A 24,570-nucleotide genomic window follows, 5' to 3' on the forward strand; every position below is an offset into this window, starting at 1 on the left:
ATTCTAAGATTAATTTTCTAATATTGTGGTTTTTATTTATTTTGAATAGTTTTTTAGTGATAAAAAATTAATTTTTTCTGAGACTCATCAGTTCATTTCCCGTAAAATTCATTTTTTTCTTTGTATTTGTGAATAAGGGATAGTAAAGAAAATATCTGTGTCTTTACTTGTTTAGCACTAGGTGGAGAAGATAGGTAGTATCAGTCCACCCACATCTGTTTGTAGAACTCTAGAAAGGGTGTGGATGGTTGTGTTTGGGTGGAGAAGCCAGATAGAATGTGAGGATTGCAGTCAAGTGCCTGAGCATCCCAGTTGGAGGGAAGAGAGATGAGGGTGAGAACTCTCCTTGGATAAGGTTTCAATACATTAATTGGCTCTAAAAAAGATTTAAATAGAATTTTGAAGAAATTCAAATATAACACTTCTGCCACTGGTAAGTAATTAGAAGCAAAAATGGGGGCAAGATGTAGGAAGTCAGTTTGGTAATACAAAAAGAAAAGCATTTGTTTATTTAATACTGGCAAGACTATCTTTTCCAGTTGTATGTTTTCTTTGTACTTTGATCTTTTTGTAGTATCTTAGAGTGTGAAAGAAGACGTGCTTAACTCTAATTTGTCTCCTGAACAAGAAAAATGGGCTGTGATCTGAAGTATGGGCTCATCGCTGGGGTAGTCCTTGGTGCATTTCTGGCTGTTGTTGGAGTTATCATAATCCCAGTTGGAAACATGTTTATGGACGATACAATTAAAAAGGTACAACTAGTCTACAGCATGGATTTAGTTATTTCTTATATGTTCTTTATTTTGCCTCTTTTTTGATTTGGTACCTGCTTTACATGTTAGGATTACTAGTAAACTTATGTCTTTGACACTAAGATAATTATGAACTGCTGTAACTCTATATAGTAGAGAAGTGACTAGGTGTGAGAAATTATAAGTATAATGTATTTTTAACATGAGTACATTGCTATAATGTATAAACCCATATTGTGATAAAAGGTCTCTATAATTACACAAGGGAGTAGAAAGAGATGTTTTTAATTATCTCCAACGATTATGGTGACCTGCTTTTTAGAAAGAAATAAGTGAATGCATTTTATAAGGGGATATTTATGAAGTTGTTTTTCAGCTAATATTGAGAAAAATAAAGCCACATACATAGGAATATGTGTATTAAATATTATGTTTGTATGGGAACAGAAATCTTTGGTAAGCTGATAAACTTTGGTTTTTGGCTTTATGTAAGTGTACAATGACTTGATCATCTCATGATTATTATCTATTTATGAAGCTTTATATTTGAAACTTAGAAAATACTTTCAAAAATATATAAGAAACATCTCAATATAGTATGTATAAGAAATTGACTATAGTTCAATAGACATTCCTTGCATGGGCATCTAGAATTCCTGTCTCACCCTAATTCATTCTAATTAGCTACACATTCACTTATCAGAAACTTTAATTGATAGAAGGAGGAATAGAATAGGGTGACACATCTGCTGAAGTCTTAAACCAGGAATGGCAAATTTATATTGTTTCAGGATTTAGAGACAAGGGTTAAAAAAATTTAAGGTGTCGAGTACAAGATAAAATGAAAACTGGTTACTAACTGTGAACTTGAAAGTGTGTGTCCTGCCCAAGGCATGCATAACCATTTTTTGAAACATAATGCTGGCCAAATAAAACATAACTGACTGTTGCATTCATTTCTCTACCTAGTTAAGATGGCAATGACTGACGAAGCATAGTGCATGATGGAGAACAATAAGAATGGACTTTTATTAAATTCTTCATTACTGTATTCTCTTTAATATATTTGTCCATGGTTGGTTGAATTTCTGGATGTGTCCTCTGAGAATATAGAGGGCTGACTCTATAGTGATTTCTATCGCTTTTATGCTATTTCTATCTCTTTAACATATCATAGATCTTTAGCCTAGTGTATTTAACTGAAAAAAATATTAATTCTATGGTATCCCTGCTTCGAAATATCAAGTTTTATTGATAGTATTTTTAATAAAGGCAAATAAATGGTGAGAGATTGTGATGATGAATTGGGGCTTGTATATAAGAGGGATGGAATTGTCATTGTTCCAGCATCATTTCTGCTCTGTAAACTGTGCTTTGCAAAAGGATCTGCTACAGAAATGGACAGAATTGGTGTCTGGACTGATAAATAGATGATAACTTATCTTATTGTTTCCAAAAAAAAAGTCTCAGAGTATAATATCACAGTGTATAGCAATTTAAAATTGGACTACTTATTCTTGATACATAATTAAAAGATCAATAGCTGAATATTGATCATTTTTTTGTTCATCATGGAACTAAATTAGTAATATTGACACACTTGGATGCCATATGAAGTGCTAGGAACTATTTTCATTTAATTAATATTTATCTCTATGCTCATGATAGTTAATAATGAGAGAGTTTATTTATTTATTTTTTTGACTTTGTCACCCTTGGTAGAGTGCTGTGGCATCACAACTCACAGCAACCTCCAGTTACCTGCCTCAGTACCCAGCTATTGTCTTTGTTGTTGAAGTTTGGCTGGTGCCAGTTTTGAAACTGTTACCCTCAGTATATGGGGCCAGCATGCTACTCACTGAGCCACAGGCGCCACCATGAGAGAGTTTTTTGAAACAACAAAATGTCCTTCTATATTGTGATTAAGAGAATAAAATAAATTGTCTAAACAAGTACAAGGTATGACCAAGAAAATACATATTAATTTAAAAAATAGAACCCAGGAGACTGTAGAACTTAATTTGAAAAATAAATGCTATTTAGAAAGATAAATCTGGGTATTCAAGAAACTTTAAAAAAAGACATGGGAACTTGAGCTGGATTTTGAAGAAGTATAAAATTTTTAAAGTCCAAGAACTGCAGAAAAGGTGTCAATGTTCTGATTAATAACCTGGAAAAAGCTCTCAAAATGCAATTAAATGCAATGAAGAGAGAAAGATTACAGAAAATAGGGAATGTGCCAAGAATACTGGATTAATAAGAAGAATGCTTAGAAGGCAATATTAAGAAACGTTGAACAGCAAATACAAGAATATGCCATTATTATGATACAAAGTAGTAGTTGGTATATGTTTTTGAGTAAGTTTCAAGACATAATAAAACCTGTGCTTAGAAATTGCTACCATCAAATGGCTATCAATATTTAGAATAGAGATTCGTATATTCTTTTTTAATTCATTTAATCTTCAGATATAATCTATGAGACATATAAGTGCAAGTAACTAAATCAACTTGCCAACTTTCGTAGCCAATAGGAAAAAGAGTTTCCAAACACCAGAAATCTGAAGGGAGAGCCTGAATGATGCACAGCCTGGGATGTGATGCTTCTGCGGTAGGAAGGGTTGGGAAGTGAGGAGAACAAAGGCAGAGAAACTACACAGGACATGACCACCTTCAAAGAAAATCTGAGATTCCCTTTTCAAAATATTTTTGTGTTGGTGTAGGTATGAAAACCTGATAGGTGATGAGATGTGATTGAAGTTTGGATAGAGGGACTAAATAAGGGCAGAAGGGGGTAAAAGTAGCAAATTCAGTTGAATCCTTGATAGAAATCTATGAGGTGGGCTAACTAAGTGTGAATTCATCCTAGGAAAAGTACTATAGACCTTAGTGCTGAATATCACTATGGTTGCCTTTGACGTACTCCCCTTAGGAAGCTATGCATGGATTCCACCCTTCAAAGTAATCTTGGCGCTCTTTTTCTGGAATAGACATAAAAGTTGTTGTCATATTACCTTGATGTTGTGAATGTCATCAAAATGTCTTCCTTTCAAAATTTCTTTTATCTTCGGGTAAAGAAAAAAGTTGGTGGGGACCAGATCAGGTGAGTAGGAAGTGTGTTCTAATACAGATATTTGTTTGCTGTCTAAGAACCCCCTCACAGACGGTGCTAGGTGAGCTCTTTGTTTTGTCCATCGGAGAGCACCTTCAGGACCATTTTTTCATACACTTCCCTCTTACCAAGATTTTCATTAAGATTTTCCTATTTCTCTATCAAGATTTACTTGGTCTGCTATGCTTCTCACAGATAGTTGATGATGATGATGTACAATTCGGTAAATTTTGCAATGTTTTCCCCAGTTCTGCTTGTTACTGGCCACCCTGACCTCTCTCTTTTTTAACATTCTATTTTATCATCATAGAATATACACAACTCTATACAGAAAATTAAAATGTATCAAAACTCATGTACACAGGCATGTGAAGACTGCGCATGACACCATTCACAATTGAGAGACATGAGAACAAATGTAAAGATGCAACATCCACCCCAACTCCCTCGTGTTATAATGAAATCGATCCTGAGGGGGTCGGTGACTTTGCACTTTGTCTCAAAGCTTTTAAAGTGAAGAATCAGATTCCTTATAAGGGGTTTTAATCCTGTCATTGGTATGGTTTCAGGACAGGGACATCAATGAATTTTACTTGATTTCATGAAGGACTAATAGGCCAGCTTTTTTCCCATCGTTTTGTTGAAAAGTAGTAGCCCAGTAATTACGAATTAGCCTGTTAAATTTCTGGAACCATGTTGGTAGTGAGTTGTTGCAAATATGTTGAGATTTATGGAAGCCATATTGAGTAGTGATTCAAAGGGAAGAATTCAAATTTGTTTTCATCATTCAGATGCTTTTATTTTCTTAATTTAATGTTATTATCCTTTGAAATGTCCAACTCTTAAAAAAAGTAGAAGCTTCCAATAGTCTAGTTTATGTCTCAGTTTTTGTGTTTTTTCCTCATTAATAAAATTCAATTAGGAGCAGAAGATAATGTAGTGTTCAACCTGATAAGAACTTCTTAGAAAAACTTTAATGAGATTTTGTTAATATATTGTGTTGTTATTACAGTATTCTCAAAGGAGTGCTCTCAAGCTTACCAAAGGTTTGTCTTAAATAGTCCTGTCTTCAGTACTACACACAAATTCTCTTTGTGAAATGTTAACCAGAAGAGGTTGTCATAAAAATCTGATAAGAACACTCGTGCTGTAAGTGTGTTGCAAAGGTTCTCTCTCATAAACCAAGTTCTTGAGCTTGTTTTCTGGGTGTAGGTTTAGAACAAATTCTAAGAAGTGCCTATATTTACTACCTCAAAATAATCTTGACGTGTTTTCTTTTTTATAGGAACTTGTCCTTGAAGAAGGTACAGCTGCTTTTCATAGCTTGTTTAGAACACACGTGAAAATACATAGACAGTTTTGGATCTTTGATGTGCAAAACCCAGAGGAAGTGACAGTGAATGGTGGCAACATTAAAGTTAAGCAAAGAGGTCCCTACACCTACAGGTGAGTCCCCACAGACAAGTGGCAGATTCAACATAAATAAATGACGTTATACATAAACTTATATATTTCTGAGGATGCTTCCACTTGGTGTCATTGTATTAAAATGTACTTGTTATTTTCCTGACAAAAATATACTTTGAAATATTTTCCTACTTGTGTAGTATCCTAATATAAGGATATATAGAAGATATTTGTTTTGAATAATTGCTCAAAAATACATTATACAGTATATAGAAAAGAAATGCAGATTTTATAATAAATTTACCATCATCAGATAACATCCCTATCCTCAAGAACTTACAAGGGCTTTGCTTTGAGATATATACTCAACTTTGAATTATGCATGTTGAACAGTGAAAAAAACTATCCATCTTTAATATCTTAAAAGTAAATATATACATTATATCGGTGGTTCATAAAGTGAGCTCTTGGTTCAGAAGCATCTACATAACCAAGAAACTTGTTAGACATAACAAAATAACTAAGAAAATGAAATAAAGGCTATGTTAACCAGTTTGATGAAAATATTTCACATTGTATATGAAAACACCACACTGTACCTCATGATTGCATTAATGTACACAGCTATCATTTAATAAAAAAAAATCCTTTCTAATTAAATGTTGCAATAAATAAACACAACATATTGCTGATAAAATTCAAGTACTGGAAAGACTCAAATAAACACTAAAATAAATAGTAAAAATAAATTAATAATAACTGAGGAATACCTTGTGTATGATAATGGTAATGGCGTAGCTCCATATGATTGTATTTTTTAAAATTTTTTCTATTAAATTATAAACAAGTAGATCATGTATACATCGTTGCATTTATTGGGTACAATGTGCTGATTTCATATAAAATTGGGAATGCTTACACTGGTTAATATATACCTCATCTCGTTTACTTGGTTGTTGTGTTAAGACATTTATACTCTATACTAATAGATCCAAGATGTAACCTTGCATTATGCACCATGGGTACGATCCCACCATTCACCCTCTGTAACATTGTATTTTCGACAAAATAAGAGAAATATTAGTGAAAGTGTTAGAATACACATAGTAAGGGCTTAATAAACAAACTCTGCAGAGTGTTCCATTTTACTAGTATTTTATTCACCAAAATAAACTATCTCTTGGTAGGCTACAGACGGCAATAGTAAAAATAAATACCAAAGTAGTATGTTAGAATTTAACTATCATGGAATAATTAATTACCGTATGGATTATTTGTAGATAATATTAACTTAATTCTAAGAGAAACATTGGAAGTTTCCACTCTGTACCAGTATAAAGGACGAATTCAAAATTTTATAAAGCCTGTTTACTGTAAGAGGGGCTTCATGTAACAAATGCAATCAGTGTAACCTCAGTCTTTGTACCCTCACTAAATCCACAACAATAAAAAATTTAAAAAAGAAAAAAAAAGTTCTCAGACTCCACCCCAGACCAACTGAACTGGAGACTCAATGCACTCAATATTGAGAACTATGCCACTGTTCTTATTTTTATTTACCTACAGTAAAGATTTATATCTAACCTTATTTCCAGGTCATATAGATGGTTACACTTATCTAGTAGTTTTATTCCTATATTTTCTCTAGTAGTGAGACTGGATATTCGATACCTTACGTCTGCATCATTTAATAGTTTAATACATGTTGGCATAGAATCTTAGACTATTAGAAGAAATAATTAGCCATAATCTTAAGTAAATAATAACTTACACTACTGGATATAAGGTGATTTCTTGATGTTCACAGAGATATAGAAACTGGTACCTCCTGGATTTTTGTAAACACTTTCTATTTGAATTATAGACTATATCTTTTCTAATTATTAAAGTAAAAGGAAGATTAGGGTACTAAAAACACTAAGTTAAGCAAGGATTGGGGATATATTTATGATCTCCATATGGGGACATACTTACTTCACATTATCTCATTTGTTCCACAAATGTATATTTTCTTTCAAGGATAATTAAAACTAATTATATACTGTGATTATTATCTTGAAAATTCATATTCATAAAGATTCTTGGGCATAGTGTTAGTATCTCATCCCTTTGGGTATTCAATGATTATATCATTTTCCTTCCTTTCCAATGCATCAATATGTTTCTAGATTGACAACTCACAGACAAAATATAATGAAGTAGCAGTAGTTATGTGAGGGTAATGCCTTTACCATAGCATATGATATATATGCTTGAGGTCTTGGTGCCTACCTTGTCCTAGCAATCTTTTTTTTTTTTTGGTTTTAGAGACAGAGTTTCACTTTATTGCCCTCAGTAGAGTGCTGTGGCATCACAGCTCACAGCAACCTCCAACTCCTGGGCTTCGGCGATTCTTCTGCCTCAGCCTCCTGAGTAACTGGGACTACAGGCGCCCCCCACAACACCCGGCTATTTTTTGGTTTCAGTTTAGCCGGGCCGGGTTTGCACCTGCCACCCTTGGTATATGGGGCTGGAGCCCTACTCACTGAGCCACAGGCGCCGCCCAGTCCTAGCAATTTTTTCCAAGTGTCTTTCTACTGTCTCTTTGCTGATGTTTGGGACTATTCACAAGTTTGTCAAAGAAGATTTGTTTTCATTGTTGCAAGAAGAATCTTACTTTGGAAAATATCTTTTTTTTTTTTTATTAAATCATAGCTGTGTACATTAATGCAATCATGGGATACAGTGTTTTCATATACTATTTGAAATACTCTCATCAAACTGGTTAACGTAGCCTTCATGTCATTTTCTTAGTTATTAAGACATTCATACTCTGCTTTTAGAAAGATTCACTTGTACCCTTGTAAGATAAACCATAGAGGTATGGGCTCATAGTTCTTACGTTCTTAGCACACCCCTATACAAATATCTTGTTTCAGGAGACTATTATAGGTATGTGAACCTATAAATATTCATAGATATACTTGTCTGTACCCACGAAAATCCAGAATTCACATCTGACATAATGAGAATTGGAGCATAATTCTTTAAAAAGTAGAACCTGAATGACCTATGTATAAGGAAGAAATAGTTTTTAGAATTTGAGAATTCATGTTTTCTGGAGATTTTTGTTTGTTTTTGTTTTGAAGAGGTTATATTTTCTACTCTTAAGGATATTATATGGGATATGAGGGAAGATCAACATAAAATTATTTAACGTAGCTTTCTTGGATAACTGACAGCTAATGTCTGTGTTTTTCTTAGAGCAGTCAACTTATCTTTGTAAGGAATAAAAAGGGGGTAAGTGGTCGGTTAGACACGGTTGATTTGCTTGGGGAGGCAATGGAGGGAGTGTGGGAGATAATGAGCCGCATACACAGCGGCATTTTATAAACAATAAACACCTCTTTATATAACTTTAAAGAGATTCCTAATCACCTAGAGACCATACTATCTCATGTTACCCAATGGAGTTTTTTTGGTTTGTTTGAATGCCTTAAATAATGTGAAAACTTGTTACATTTTAAATAAAAGTTAATACCTTTTTTTGAGACAGTGTCACCTCGGTTGAGTGCCTTGTGGCATCATAGCTCACAGCAACCTCAAACTGTTGGGCTCAAGGGAGCCTCTTTGCCTCAGCCTCCCCATTAGCTGGGACTACACTAAAACCTACAATGCTCTGCTAGTTTTTAGAGACAGGGTCTCATCCTCATTCAGGCTGGTCTGGAACTCCTGAGCTCAGGTGATCCACCTGTATCATTCTCCCAGAGTGCGAGGCTCACAGGCATGAGCGTGCCCCACCCAAAAGTTAATACTTTGACAGTTTTCTGTGTGTTGAGTTAGACTTGCTTCCCTACAGCTAGTACACCTTCAATCCAGTAAAAATTGAGTGTGTAGAAGATGTCCCTCCTCAAACAGAAGCATGGGCCTTACTTGGCTGATGTCTCCTAAAGTGAGTTTGATGAAAATTTCACAAGATATGACATGACACAAATCCTATAATTCTCTGCGTTGAAATCTTTCATATATTCCAACCTACATCATGTCCATGAAGATACTGTGATGCTGTCAGAATCTACTCAGCTACAACATAAATCAGTTTTTTAGTAGCTTTGCTCAAGCAGGAATACAGAGAAACTAATCTTGGGAAAACTGTAGGACCAATTCCTTCTTTTAACAAAATGATCTTTCTGCAAGTTCAGCCTAAAGGCAGGTCTGAGTTTTAAGGATTTTTCTTTTGGTGGGTGCCATCTCCTGGTTTCCAGTTGTAAGTACAATTTATAAACTAAAATTGGATCACAATATTTTGCTGTTTTATTTATAATATATACGTAAATACTCCTGAAATTTAAAATACTTCAATTTGAAATTTTTAGTGATCTGTAATACAATTGTGACATAGTTGTTTGGGAGAAAATGCATTGCTTGTACTTGATGTTCCCGGGTGCTGCTTCAGATTATATCTTCTTTGATGTCTACAATATTCCAAAAGAATAATGACATTTTCATGAAATTATATTAAAAACAAAATGTATTTCTCCCTTATTTTGAAAATTTCTTTAAATTAATTATCCAATAATGCATTTATTTTATGAAAAATATTTGAGAACTCACTATGTTCAGTATACTCTGCTTAGATATACAAAACCATCATAACCCCCATCCTGTAGGAATTGACATTTTACTATAATAAGTTTTAACCCCCTTTTTTAGTCTTTACCTTAGATAGCTATTCACTCCATATAACTGATGTTCAAATATATGCACAATGACTCTGCATACCTTTTTTTTTTAGTGAATATACTGTACTTGTAAAATATTTTCTCCCATGATAATCACACATCACCACATTTCTAAAACGCAGTTGGTACTTTGAAACCTAGAGATATTAGATCCAGGAGCTTATAACTAATTCAGTATATGGATAGAGTGAGGGGGCTGGTTGGTCAATAGCCCTGAAAAAGGAAAATTATATTCTAATTCTCATCAAAGTACTGAAAAAGATAGAAGAAACAGGACTGGATAAGCCATATTCTTTGAGGGTTATTTCTTACATAAGGAAATGTGTTCTTAATATTGCCCTACTAAAGCCTTCTACTCTTTTTTTGTTACCCTCAGGATAGATCTGTCATTTGCGTATGGGATACAACCCTTTCATGTTTGAGATCTTTATTTTCCACTGTTGTCCTTGCCTCTTACTCTATAATCCAACCACACTCAAGTAATTGAATTTCCTAGAATCTCAGGAATATGATTATGTAATGTTTTTATCTTACATGTCACACCCTCTACATTACTTTGCCTAACTAAACTTCTCTTTATTTTTTATGCCACTTATGTGCAATAGCTACAAATGGTGTCTTGGCTTGCACCTCCACCCTGATCACCCCAAACCTGAATTTGTGCCTGTTCTGTGCTTTCCCATGAACTACGTATAAACTCCCATTTTAACACATATTACTTCTCCTCTGCTATTTTAATTTCCTATTTGCAAGTTTAGGACCCTTTTCATTAGTCTGTAAAAGACATAGTGCTGGCTTATTTAACCCCATTATTTAAGAAGTATTTACGGAATATTGTACATGTTCAAATGATATGCGTTGAATGAATGAATGGCATTTGAGATCTAATGTCCGCATAAGACAAATGTTTTGAATTTTGTTTGTATCTTTTTTCCAGAGTTCGTTATTTAGCAAAAGAAAACATAACCCAGGACACTGAGAACCACACAATCTCTTTCATACAGCCCAATGGTGCCATCTTTGAACCTTCACTATCAGTTGGATCTGAGAATGACACATTCACAGTTCTCAATCTGGCTGTAGCTGTGAGTACACAAACCACAGTCACTGATTTTAAAATACTCTAGAATCCATTGTAATTTATCTCATCATTGCAATTAGTATTAGGCTGTATTTATTTTGCCATTTTTATAAAAATATGTTTTTATGTCATTATTTTGAACAGAATTACAGTCACTTGGAAAGATGACACAATCACAACAATCAATTGAATTTGAATACTGCTTAAAGTGTATCTATCACTAAGCTTTGGGATGACTTCTTGTGCCTGGCATTGAGGCAAAGAAAGCTAATCAAGTAGGGATTAGTCAAATTACACTGTAATTTGTCAGTATTTAGCAGTAAATTTATTTTTTAAAATTTTCAGATTAATATGAGGGTACAAGTAGGTTACAATGTTGGAATTTGTTAGGTAGAGTCCCTGTTGTAGTTGTGTACTGCACCTAGGAGGTGTACCATACGTGAGATTGTGCCCATTATGTGAGAACACACCAATTCCCCTCCCTCACTCCCCCTCTTCTCTCTTTCCCTCTCCCCCCAACTTGAATTGAGTTTTTCTCTTGTACGGGTGTATATTATTGTCTACTGGCTTCATATTAGTATTGAGAACATTGGATACTTTCTTTTCCATTATTGTGATACTTTGCTAAGAAGAATGTATTTCAACTCCATCTAGGTTTAAAATGTAAAGTCTCCATCTTTTTTAGTGGATAATACTCCATGATATACATATACTACAGTTTATTAATCCATTCCTGGGTTGATTGGCATTTACATCTTTGTGATTGTAAATTGAGCTACGATAAACAATCTACTGCAAATGTTCTTATGATAAAATGATTTTTTTTCCAACTAGGTGGATCCCTAATAATGGAATTGCAGGATGAAATGGAAGGTCTAATTTTACTTCTTTGAGGTTTCTCCATACTTGTATATGGAGAGGCTGTATTAGTTTGCAGTCCCAACAACAGTGTCAAAGTGTTCCTTCCAAATCCACATCAGCATCTACAGCCTTGGCATTTTGTTATATGGACTATTCTCTCTGGGTTTAGATGATATCTCAGGGTGGATTTGATATGCATTTCTCTGATGACTAGGACCAATGAGCATTTTTCATGTTTGTTACCATTTGTTTGTCTTCCTTGGAGAAGGTTCTGTTCATGTCTCTTGCCCAGTGATAGATGGGATTGTTTATTCTTTCAAGCCTTTGTCACATTCATAACTTGCAAGTATTTTGTCCCATTCTGAAGATTGTCTATTTGTTTTACTTATTCTGTCCTTAGCCATGCAGAGTGTTTTAGTTTAATCATGCTGATTTATTTATTGTGAATGACGTTGTGATTGCCACTGAAGTTTTCTTCACAAAATCTTTCCTCAGGCTGACATCCTTAAGGTACTTTCCCATGCTTTCTTCCAAGATTTTTATTATTTTGTATCATAGATTTAAATCTTTTATCCATTTACTGTCAATTTTTGTAAGTGGTAAAATGTGCTGGTCCAGTTCCAGTCTTTTAGGTGTGGTTATCCAATTCTCAGCAATAGTTATTGCATAGGGATTCTTTTTTCCAGTGTGTGCTTTTGGTTGATTTATCAAAGATTGGATGGCTATAAGAGACTGGTTTGATACCTTGGTTTTCTATGCTACTCCATATATTTATGTGTCTATTTTTGTGCCCATACCATGCTGTTCTGATTATTGTAGATCTGCAATATAATCTAAAGTCTAGTAGAGTGATGCCTCTGGCTTTGTTTTTATCACTGAGAATTGGCTAGAATATATGGAATTTTTTCTGCTTCCATACAAAACAAAGAGCTATCTTTCCAAATCTTCATAGTATGATGTTGATATTTTTATGAGTATTGCATTGAATCTGTAGATTGCTTTGGGCACTATAGACATTTTAACAATGTTGATTCTTTCCAGCCAAGAACATAGTATGTTCTTCCATTAGTTAATGTCTTCTGCTATTTATTTTCTTAGTGTTTTATAATTCTCTTTTCAAAGATCCTTCACCCCTTCTGTTTGGTGTATTCCAAGTTTTTTATTTTCTTTGAAGCTTCTGTGAAGGGAATTGTGTCCTTTATTTTCTTCTCAACATGGCTGTGATTGGCATATACAAGAGCTACTCATCTGTGGACATTGATATTATACTCTGAGACATTGTTGTATTTCCTTATCACTTCCAGGTGTTTTGTGATTGAGTCTCTAGGGTTTTCTAAGTAAAAGGTCATATCATCAACAAAGAGAGTTTGACCTCCTCTACCTGCATTTGGATGCCCTTTATATTCTTCTTTTTGTCTGAATGCATTGACTAGAACCTCTAGCATAATGTTGAATAATAACAGTGATAGTGGACATCCTTGTCTGGTTCCAGTTCCAAGTGGGAAACTTTCAATTTTACTCCATTCAGTATGGTATTGAATGTGGGTTTGCCATAGATGGCTTCAATCAGCTTAAGAAATGTGCCACCTATGCCTATATTCTTAAGTGTTCTTGTCAGAAAAAAATGCTGAATTTTGTCAAATGCTTTTTCTGTATCTATTTAAAAGATTATGTGGTCTGTGTTTTTACTTCTATTGATATGGTGAGTTACATTTATGGATTTGCACATGTTAAATCAACTTTACATCCCTGGATAAAATGTACTTGATCATGATATATGATTTTTTTAGACATCATTTAGCTGTCATCTATTTGCTACGATATGACTATTTTGCATCTACATTCATTAGTGAGATGGGTCTGTAATTCTCCTTTTCAGTTTTTTCTTTTTTTGGCCAGGACTGGGTTTGAACCCGCCACCACCACCATATGGGGCCACTGCCCTACTCTTTTGAGCAACAGGTGCCTCCCAGTAATTCACCTTTTTAGTTGCATCTTTTCCTCCTTTGGGTATTTGGGTAATGTTTGCTTCAGGAACACGTCAGGGAAGTTTCCTTCCTTCTCAATGTTTTGAAATAACTTCTGCAGCATGAGTACAAGCCCTTCATTGAAGGCTTGATAGAATTGTGAGGCTTTCTTGCCCAGGTTTTTTATTTGTTTGAATATTTTTTATTGTTTTTTTGATCTCAGTGCTTGATATCTGTCTGTTAAAGAGAACTATTTCTTTCTGGTTACATCTAGAGTGATGGTGTGATTCCAGGTATAGGTCCATTTCCCTCACATGTTAAATTTCTGGGTATAGAGTTTCTCATAGTAGTCAGAGATAATCTTGGCTATCTCTGATATTTGTTATTTTCTTTTTTTCATTTCTGATTAAGATTATGAAAGATTTTACTTTTTTGTTTCTAGTTAATATATCCAAAGTCTTATTAATTTTGTTTATCTTTTTAGAGAATAATTTTTAAATTAATTTCTGAATAATTCTTTTGTTTCTATTTTATTTATTTCTGATTTAATTTTGGTTATTTCTTCTTTATGTTAGCTTTGGAATGGGATTGCTCTGCCTTTTCCATTTCCTTAAGATTATTCATTAGGTCATTTACCTGCTCACTTTTTTTTTTCTGATGTAGGAATCTAATGGTATAAATTTCCCTCTTATTTGTATCTTTGCAGTATTCCACAGGCTTTGGTAACTTGTGGCTTCATTTTTGTTATGTTTGCTAAATTGAACACTTTCTTCCTTTATCCCCTTCTTGACACAACTGTCATTCAGCATAATGTTGTTTAGTTTCTATGCCTTTGTGTGGGAAATGAAATTTTTTATTGGAGTTCCACCTTTATTGCCTTATGGTCTGGCAAGATCCAAGGTAAAATTTCAATTATTTTAATTTTGTTGAGATTTGATTCATGTCCTAAGATATAATCTATTTTGGAGTATGATACATGGGCTGATGAGATGAATGTATATTCTTTAGCCTTAGAGTGGTATGTTCTGTATATAACTATTATGCACAGTTATTTTAGAGCTGATTTTAAGTCCCTCGTATCTTTGTTTAGTTTCTCTTTTGAAGATCTGTCCAGTTCTGTTAGACAGATGTTAAAGTTCCCAGTTATTAATAGGGTGTTGTAGGATACCATATTGTTTAGACCAATTAAAATACCTTTCATAAATCTGGGAGCATCTAAATAGTTAGAATTGAAACGTTTTCTTGTTGTGTTATACCTTAGATCAGTATGAAGTAATAATCTTTGTCTTTCTTAAATCCACTTGTATCTGAAAACAAGATTGCATCTATCTCCTCTTTTTTTCTGATTTCCATTTGCCTGAAATATTGTTTTCCATCCCTATACCCTGAGCCTTGTTTTTATGTTCAATTAGACAGCTTGTGTTTCTTCAGTGGGGAATTCAAACCATTCATATGTATTTAGAGAATTGATAAGGATGGTGGAGTTCTATTCATCTTATTTAGTGAAAGTCCATTGCTTAGTATTATCCTTCCATGATGGTAAGCATCATTGTGGAAACTAGGTTTTGTTGTTTCCTGTAGAGCTGGTCTTATTGTGAAGAATTTCCTCAATGTTTGGATACCAGTGAAAGATTTGATTTCTCCATCAATTTTGAAACTTAGTTTAGCTGGATACAGATTTCTAGGCTGAAAATTGTTTTGTTTAGGGTTGAACGTAGATGACCATTGTCTTCTGGCTTGAAGGGTTTCATTTGAGAAGTTAGCTGTTACTCTGATGGGTCTGCCCCTGTTGGTCAATTGCTGCTTACTACTGGCTGCTTATGGAATTTTCTCTTTCATCTTGACTTTGGACACATTCATTACAATGTGTCTTAGAGATTCTCTGTTATGTTGAGATGCCCTGGGGTTAGATATCCCTCTAAAAAGAGTGTATCAGAATCCTGGTGATGCTTGGGAAATTTTCATTAATGATTTCCTCCTGTGGGGCTTCCATTCCTTTGGGATGTTCTTGCTGGGTTCCTGCCCTGGGGGCAGAGTCTGTGAAGACATGTGAATTTGGCAGTGACTGACTGAAGAAATATAAAGTTAGAAATGAAGTGAAAGAAAGAGACAAGCCACACAGAATAGAATTTTCTAAGGGAGAAACTCAGGGGACCACTGCCCACTTGTGGGATTCTGACAGTGGCTGAGAGTGTCAATTCTAATTAGTTTTTATTGAAGGCTATTTGCTCATTGGCCCAGAGGGTAAGCTGAGGAAGAGAACAATGATGACAGCAGTTTCTCTGAGCAAACATATCAGCTCCTATTGTTTCTATAATCATTAACTTTAAGGGTCTGAGAAGTCTTGAGAAATCTGGGAACCTGAGCCTTATGTGGGGGCAGCCTCCAGCCTGAGGTCACAGACACACAGGTTTTTGGGGAGGGGGGTTAATTAGACTAGTTCACTGTGAAGTAAAATGCCACTGACATCAATCTCCTCTGAAGAATTGGTGAGAGAGGAATTTTCCTCTCATCACTACCACAGAGGGTCTTCCTCTGTGATAAGGAATATAAGCGTCCTACCCGTATTTCAGGGCTTGAGCTGTTCTCTTGACCTCTGTCCCAGCCATATACAAATCTCCACAATGGGTATTTGCTTTGACATTTTACTGGTCAGGAAACAGCCTAATTAATATATCTTTCCAGGTCTTGCCATAGCTTCTTCTGTGGCTATTATTTTCTTCGGAGGGCCCACACATCCAGAAGGGATGCTTGTAAGCTGTATCCCTAATGGGCCATAGTTCTAGGAAAAGCAGGAAACTTGTTCAGATAAGAAATTTATCAGTGGCTGGTTTAAAGGTAAACTAGCTGACTTTTCTTTGTTCTGCTTCACTCAGCTTACTTTTTAATTTTTTGCTTTTCCTGGGGGTGTTTTCCCTTGTCATGAATGGGGTCTTTGGTCCCCATTCTGCCTGCAATTCTTTTTCCCCTGCAGGAATACCTGTAATTCTTATGTTTGAAGACTTCATAAAGTCCTATAATTCTCTAAGTGAATGCTCTGTTTTTTCTTTTTTCTTTTCTGCCTTTTTTAAATGCCTGAGTTAGCTCAAGAGCCTTATCTTATAGCTCTGAGAATCGTCCTTCTCCATGGTCCAATCTATTATTGAAACTTTCTCCTACATCATTAAGTTCTATGATTGACTTAGTTCATTCTTTAAGCTCTGATATATCTCAATTTATGTCTTTCATAATTTTAAATTCCTTTCTGTTGTTTCCATAATTGCTTTATAGATGGAATCCTCTGTAGCAGCTTACTCTGATCTCTTGGGTTGGGGCAGATCTGTTCTGGTTTTTAATGTTGCCAGAGTTTTTCTGTTGGGTTTTCCTCATGTATGTTTTCTTCTTGTTGACATCCTTCTCCTACTTTTTCTTCTCTCTTCCTCTTTCACTTTAAATTACCTTGTCTCTGTGCTTAGGTGTTGATGTATCCTTTGGACACTCTACCAAAAGGAAGAGTAAATTGAAGAGTGAGAAAGGAGAAAGGAAAACAAAATATAGAGGAAAAATGGAGAAAGAAATAAGATGAAAAAAAGGAGTAATGGGCAGAAAGAGAGAACAGGATAAATGGTGGTATTTAGCAGGGTGCTTTCAGCGGCATCCACAATGCCAATACCCTGGGGGAATGGGCTGGGTGGGTCCCTTGAAGTCAGGAGCTCCTAACCAGCTTGAGTAAAAACAGGAAACCACTTCCACCAAATACAGAAAAAAATCAGCAGTGTGTGGATTGGGGACGTCCTAATACCATCTCTCCAAAGGCCACAGCTAGACGGACACCCTCCTCCTTAAGTCAGACTAGTGCTGTTGAATCCCAGCCCTGGCCACAGATTGGGGCTCTGCTTCATTAATAGAACACAGAATGAAATAGAATAAAATAAATGAGAAAAAGGAAAATAATAATAGATTAAGAAAATTTAAAATATAATTATATAGCTATTACATATATAAAAATATATAATTATATAAGGTGTTTAAAAAGGGGGGAATATCATGGTTGTTGTTTGAGAAGTTTGTGTATGGAAAAAATGAGAAAAGTAGAAAAATCTCTACCAAAAGAGAGAAAAAAAAATAAAAATAAAAAAGAAAGAAAGAATAAAAGGGGCTGATAAACTGTAGCAATAATGGAGCCTTTGCTGTTGAATAAAGTAAAAATGAAAAAGTAAGAGTACAACAAATCACAACTAATAAGAATTGAAATATATAAATATATCTCTATCTATCTATCTATCTATCTATCTATCTATCTCTCATCTATTGCCTGGACACCTGTTCATGCTCTAAGAAGATACAGAAGAAGAGAAATGGGTATACAATATTATATATTGCCTGGACACCAATTGGCACTGTGGAGTTAGGAGATGCAAAACAAAAGCATGCTGATTTTGATTTTGATGGGGGCAGGAAGCCACTATCTAGATTTCGAGGAAATCTGGTTCTGTTTTCCTGATTTATTTGCCCTTGATCAGGGCTTAGTGACTTGGCTAGCATTCAATCTCTGCAGGGTTAGAAGTTTGAAGCTCTTGACAGACTACTTTGGAGATACACCTTGACTGTCCATAATGTGCTGCTTACCACAAAGTGGCTTTCCTTTATGTGGGTGAGCCACCCAACTCTCCCCAAAGCCGGCTTCCCAAGATCAGCAGACATGCCAGAGCCACCCACACACTGGGACCCGGTGGACTTTTCCTCCCTGGTGGCCTTCTAAAAATGGCAGCACATTGCTAGTAGCTGAGCTGATAAGAGTTCCACCCCACCCAGTGGTTCAGTCCCAGTGGTTCAGTATTCAAGTTCACTGACTCACTTATACCCTTCCAAGATAGCTCTGTTGAGAACACAAGTCCAAAAATAAACTGTAGGGTACGCTTTCCCTGACTCTAGCCCTTCACTGGGGGAACAGCCAGTCTCTGCCCATGCTTAGGCACTTGTCTTCTATGTCAGTTTTCCACTGCTTCTGGCCACTTTATTGGCTCCTGCAGTCCCCTGTTGCTTCACTGTGCCCCCCAGAGTAATGTTTCTGGACAGGACACTCCAGCAACAGGTGGTTGGAGTCCTCTCTCCCCTGTCTCACCATGAGTGGCTGCCAAGGAGATAGCTCTAGTAAGCAGTCTTACTCCATATCCTTAGCTGTAATTTTAAAGATTTAGTTTTAAAATTTTTATTAAACTCAATTTTATAATTTACTATTTATTGGTTAAAATACGGTATTATTTTGGTGTCTTAAACAGTGATTTGATTTTGGTTTTGTAGGCTGCAGCCCATATCTACCAGAATTCATTTTTTCCAATGGTACTCAATACACTTAACAATCAGTCAAAATCTTCTATGTTCCAAAGAAGAACTTTGAAAGATCTGTTGTGGGGCTATATGGATCCATTTTTGAGTTTGGTTCCATACCCTGTTCCTACCACAGTTGGTGTGTTTTATCCTGTAAGTACCAAATATAAATGGCAATATTGTTGTATTCTAATTGGATAAATGACATGGCATTGGCCAAGCATAATTTTATCATTTAGTGTTTTAACCTTACTGCTGATCTGGAGATACCTATCTGACATATATCTTACCTTTGTAAAAATGTCCACGTCACAGATGGCTTAAACTTTCTTAGTTAGAAAACTCATCTGAATTTTAAAATCATGTTTAAAACAAAAACTGAGATATTGTTAGTGTGAATCGATGGAAAATAAATAATACTTATTCAGTCCATTTGCACTAAACTAAGGGACTTGGGAGATATCAGCAAATTCTGCACATGGAGAGGCAAGGGCATGGCCTCCTCCAATGTTCCCACTGGCTTTTATTGAAATCTCATGTCTGAGAAAATAAAGCACAGCAGAAAGCTTCCAAGACAGAGTAAAGGTTAAAGAACAAGTTTATCTTTAATTGTATGATTGAACCATTAACACATTCTGTTTACTGCACTTCTGTTTTGCCTTTTTCTTATCACTGCTAAATATGGCTTAGGACTAAGACAGTAAGTATGCTTTATCTAGTGAGTATTGTTTTTAGTACTCAGGGGCAGAGTGAGCTTTGTCTTTTTCCAAGATCACTCTCTCCCTAGTGCCTAGCACTTTTAACCCTATGCTGTATCCTACAATATATAATCAGATTTCCACTCTTATCAATAATGCAATTTGACTAAAACTAACTTGTAAGCTAGTATGTAAATAATTGAACAGTATTTTTGGCTTTGATTCCCCTTCTTCTACAAGCAAATCAATACCAAATTTTTATCTGTATTAAATGTGTTCAGCCTATCATTTCCTCTCTTCTAGTTCTCTTACAAATTTATTTTAGTTTATATTGAAATTATAGCCTAAATTTGCACAACTCAATGAGACTAAATCAATAGGCCTCTTTTTAATGGAATAGAATTCATTAAAAAGAATTACCAGTAGTCCACAAATATCATGAAATGGTACATTTAGTTATAGCTTAATGTTTTGAAATATAAATTTGATAAGCTGACAATTGAATTGGATCTTTGACTATGACATCATTGGGCACTGTATAAGAATAGTGAGATGCTGTAGTTCATTGTTTTATTTTTATTCTTAGTAATGTTTAGGGTTGCAGCATTTTACATCAATTCAGTACAAATATAGAAAACCTTCAGGAATCAAACATTCAGTAATTATTTAAATCAAATACTCATAACATTTAATCAAAATTTTAATTTTATAGGTCTAAGTCTTATTTTGGTAAACACTTAAAGATCACAACATTTAGAAAATATTTATAAGTCATTGCTTTTATAGGTTTTGGTCAATGTCTCTTATGCTCAATAGAAGGAGTATAATGAGTAAAATGACTTATTGGCTTACTTACTACAAAGAACACTGGAGTTTGGGTCATGTCAACATCTAATAATTATTTTAGCATTTACCACTTATTTCTAGGAGCCCTTTATGGTGTATGCATTACAACATTTTCGCCATGAATTTTAAAACATATTGCATATAACTTTCAAGTTATGTAGAATATTTATAAATAGGCAGTATCCAGAAAACGTGAAAAGGATTTATGAAAACTATGAGTTGTTTTAGAAGTAACTTTCTTTCTACATATCTTTTCAGTACAACAACACTGCAGATGGAGTTTATAAAATTTTCAGTGGAAAGGATGACATAAGCAAAGTCGCCATAATTGAGACTTACAAAGGTAAAAAGTAAGTATTTGAAAATAGTGTGTGTGTGTGTGTGTTACTAGGGTACTCTAAGGCAGTAGTAGTGTTTGTTTAACAACTGGTACATCACAGGCACCAACCTATGCCACACAGTTGCTTTCTCTGGGCTCTGGACACTCCTATTCTGAAAGGCACCAACACTTTAGTTTTGCCATTGGCATGTTCACACCAGTTGCTGAATATCAGCCCCATTTTAGGGTTTGGTTTACCTTTACGTGCAAATCCAAAGGGACTCTTTTCATCTTTGCTGAGTATCCACCATTACAGCACACCCATACCATTAGATACCAACAGATGAAAAGGAAGAAAATCAGTACATCAACTAATTGTCTAGTAAGTAGAAACATTTTTTTAACTTTTGTAATTGAGTATATCAAATAATATTGTGTATTCCAGTGACATGACCTACATGTGTCTCTAAAGGTGGAAGTTTAATGAATCCAGATGATTGCTTTCATTACTTCTCTCTGCACTTGCTCTTAAAATAATTATCTATATTGATAACTCAGTTTTTACCTTTATCAATGCAAAAATGGAATAAGTATTTTAAGTAGAATTACATAGAAAATGTGAAAATAAAGAATACACCACGTTTAAAATGGTGGAAGCCATTATTTACTTTCTTTGCAAAGCCATTATTTACTTTCCTAATCTGTCTGTTAATCTGAAGGATTAATAATTTATGCTATGTACAAAAGCAGAAGAACCCTAGTAAATATAAGTGGCAAACGCCTTTTCTTTAAAGTTAATAATTGTGCATTAGAATAGTTATTTCCTGAAAAAGATAATCAAAACTAAAAGAAATTAAATGTTTCATTAGCACAACTATCCGCTGCATCACACTGAGTCTTTATCTAATAATTGTATATGAGAATTAAATATTAACTAGTAGAATATTTTTTCTTCTGAAAAGTCCATACATACTCGTTTTTATAGAAAAGTGAAGTGGAGGAAAACAAGTGTTCATTTCAGAGGAAATCACATCAATTTTTTATCTGTAGAATAGTGAGCATTTCACTCCATTTCAGTATTACAGGGGTTTTAAGGTGAATTGCTAGGTACTTCTAATTAGAAAATGAATTTCATACCCTTTAAGGTTGTGATAAGGTTGATTTAATTCATCCTAGCAAGATGTAGCATGACTGGCAGTTTATTCTGTGTTGTATTGACATCACACTGGATAATGATAGGAGTAGAAAAAACAGCTTTTCTACCATCAAATAGGGGCTGAAAGATGCAGAATAACAATTATTACTATTTTTGTGTATCTTGGTATAGTATACAACTTATTTATATACCAGTGCACAAATAATAAAGTCTGTCCTAATTTAATGCCAATCCATGCAATAACCAAAAAGGGGAAAATTACATGTGCACTGGTTGATTATCAACATGTTTTGAATCTGTATTCATCTAAATTTCAGCTTCCTTCTTTCTTCCTTTGCACTCCCCTGGTCTTCTTTATATTGATCTTATATCTTCAACACCCTTAATACTTGTCTTCTATTCTCATATCACTGGACGATTCCTTTCGCATATTGGAAAAGAAAGAAAATCTTTCCTAAGTAGATACCTAAGTTTCTGATAAATGTTTTTAAATATTTTAAATCACGAGTTATTTCTAATCAACTTAGCATAGCACTTGGCAGTTTTTGTTTTATGATTTAACAATGTAAAAGTATCAGGCACTTAATTTAGTGCAGGGGTCCTCAAACTTTTTAAACAGGGGGCCAGTTCACTATCCCTCAGACTGTTAAAGGGCCAGACTGTGGACCCCGGGACCAGTCGGCTGCTAAGCAGGACAGGCAGCGGCAGCAAAAGCACCCAGCAGGCCGGATAAATGTCCTAGGTGGCAGCATGTGACCATAGTTTGAGGATGCCAGATTTATTGCAAGAAGAGAAAGTGTTTTGAAAAACATGAACTGAATGATTGAAAACATTTCTTAAACTTAGTACTTGCCATATTTAATCTTTATTATATGAGTAGATGTATTGAACCATACTTTAAAGAAAGGTAATGTGAAAAAGATGCTCTTGAAAAGAGAATGGTTAGTTCATTTTCTTCCTTTTTATTCCTAAGGAATCTCTCCTACTGGGCAAGTTATTGTGACATGATTAATGGTACAGGTAAGGACATTTGTTTTGTGGTAATAACAACAATGAACTTACCTCACCTTCTCTTACAAATTCACCATCATACCAACAGTGTTCTGAAGGTTAAGTGTGTGTATTTACTTGTTTTTGTAGCCCTACAACATAATCCAGACTCTATTTTTATACAGGCTTGTTAATATTTGATGTGATAGGTTTCTGAATATTAACAATAACAAATTAACCCTCATTGCATTACTAGGAGAATGTGCTTTGTAAAAACTTAATGAAAGGCCATTTTGGCAACAGAAATAACAGTTAAAAAAAACAACATGGAGAAGTAGTTGCTATTTGAACATTTTGTAAGCATGATATGTATAACCACTTAGAATTGAAAGAATAAAAAAATTAAGATTAAAAAGGAAAACACATTGATTACAACCCAAAATGAATCTGGCCCAGGTCTGGTTACTCACTGCATAGAAAGCCAGTTATAGAGGCAATGAGAATTGTGGAGGAAGAAAGGAAATTTTAATACAAAAGCTGTCAGTCTGGAGAAGGTGAGAGGGAAGCACCCTCAAACCCATCTCCTGAATAATGAAGTGTGCATATTATTTAACTAGGAGCTCTATGCATTGGGGCAGGTTAGTAGGAGGGGTGAGTACTGGTGTCAGGAAGTCTGTGCAGAAGGCTTCAGAATCTCAACTCTTTTTGCCTCACACAGATTCTGTAATTCGGGGGAACACAACTCAAAAACATTAAGGGGTCATTGTTATGGTGTTCTGGTCATCAAGCTATACTGGACGGAGAGTCTAACACACAAGAGGGAGAAGATTACAAAAAAATATACAGAGATCATGGAAATGTGTTCATACAGCTGGTTACAATACTTCTGAGGTTTAAGGCCAGGGTAGAATCAGTGCAATTATAAGACAGAACTATCTATTTTGGACAAGATGGTCGGAATGAGAGAGAATTAAAAAAGAATAGATATTTCTTGTATCCATGTACCCATGAAAAATTATAAATATAAAAATAAGCATTCTAACTTTGAATTAGGGGAGAAAAAGAAGAACTGTAAACTTAGATTTAGGATACGGTTAGATTCTAGAAGAATAGGAAAATACATGTATGCCTATTAGTTTGAGAATTAAGATTTTAGAAATCAGTGGGAATCAAATACCGTGAGGTAATTAAAATTAAGAACTACTAAGAAACAGTAGTATGAAGTCTACAAAGTTGGTCATAGAATAACCTGGAATGATATCATACAGATAAAAAATTAAAAGAATCACAGAGAATGTTTGCTTTTCTTTTTTTTTTTTTTATTGAATGGTAACTGTGTACATTGATGCA

The 24,570-nt window shown here is 34.7% G+C and overlaps 1 protein-coding gene across 1 annotated transcript in view; it reads left to right on the forward strand.

Annotated features, from left to right (window-relative positions):
• Window positions 1-410: 410 nt before the first annotated feature.
• The window catches only part of LOC100953094 (platelet glycoprotein 4-like), a 37,066-nt gene continuing 12,906 nt past the window's right edge, over window positions 411-24,570 (forward strand). Inside the window, exons 1-7 of the mRNA XM_003782806.3 lie at window positions 411-433; window positions 575-752; window positions 5,150-5,310; window positions 10,930-11,077; window positions 19,185-19,364; window positions 21,014-21,105; window positions 23,204-23,250. Coding sequence (XP_003782854.1) covers window positions 633-752; window positions 5,150-5,310; window positions 10,930-11,077; window positions 19,185-19,364; window positions 21,014-21,105; window positions 23,204-23,250 — 748 coding nt within the window. The 5' untranslated portion in view covers window positions 411-433; window positions 575-632. The remainder of the gene's footprint in view (window positions 434-574; window positions 753-5,149; window positions 5,311-10,929; window positions 11,078-19,184; window positions 19,365-21,013; window positions 21,106-23,203; window positions 23,251-24,570) is intronic.

Source organism: Otolemur garnettii, unplaced genomic scaffold (genome assembly GCF_000181295.1).
Source record: "Otolemur garnettii isolate 467f Iridium unplaced genomic scaffold, OtoGar3 scaffold00005, whole genome shotgun sequence".
Lineage (NCBI taxonomy): Eukaryota > Metazoa > Chordata > Mammalia > Primates > Galagidae > Otolemur > Otolemur garnettii.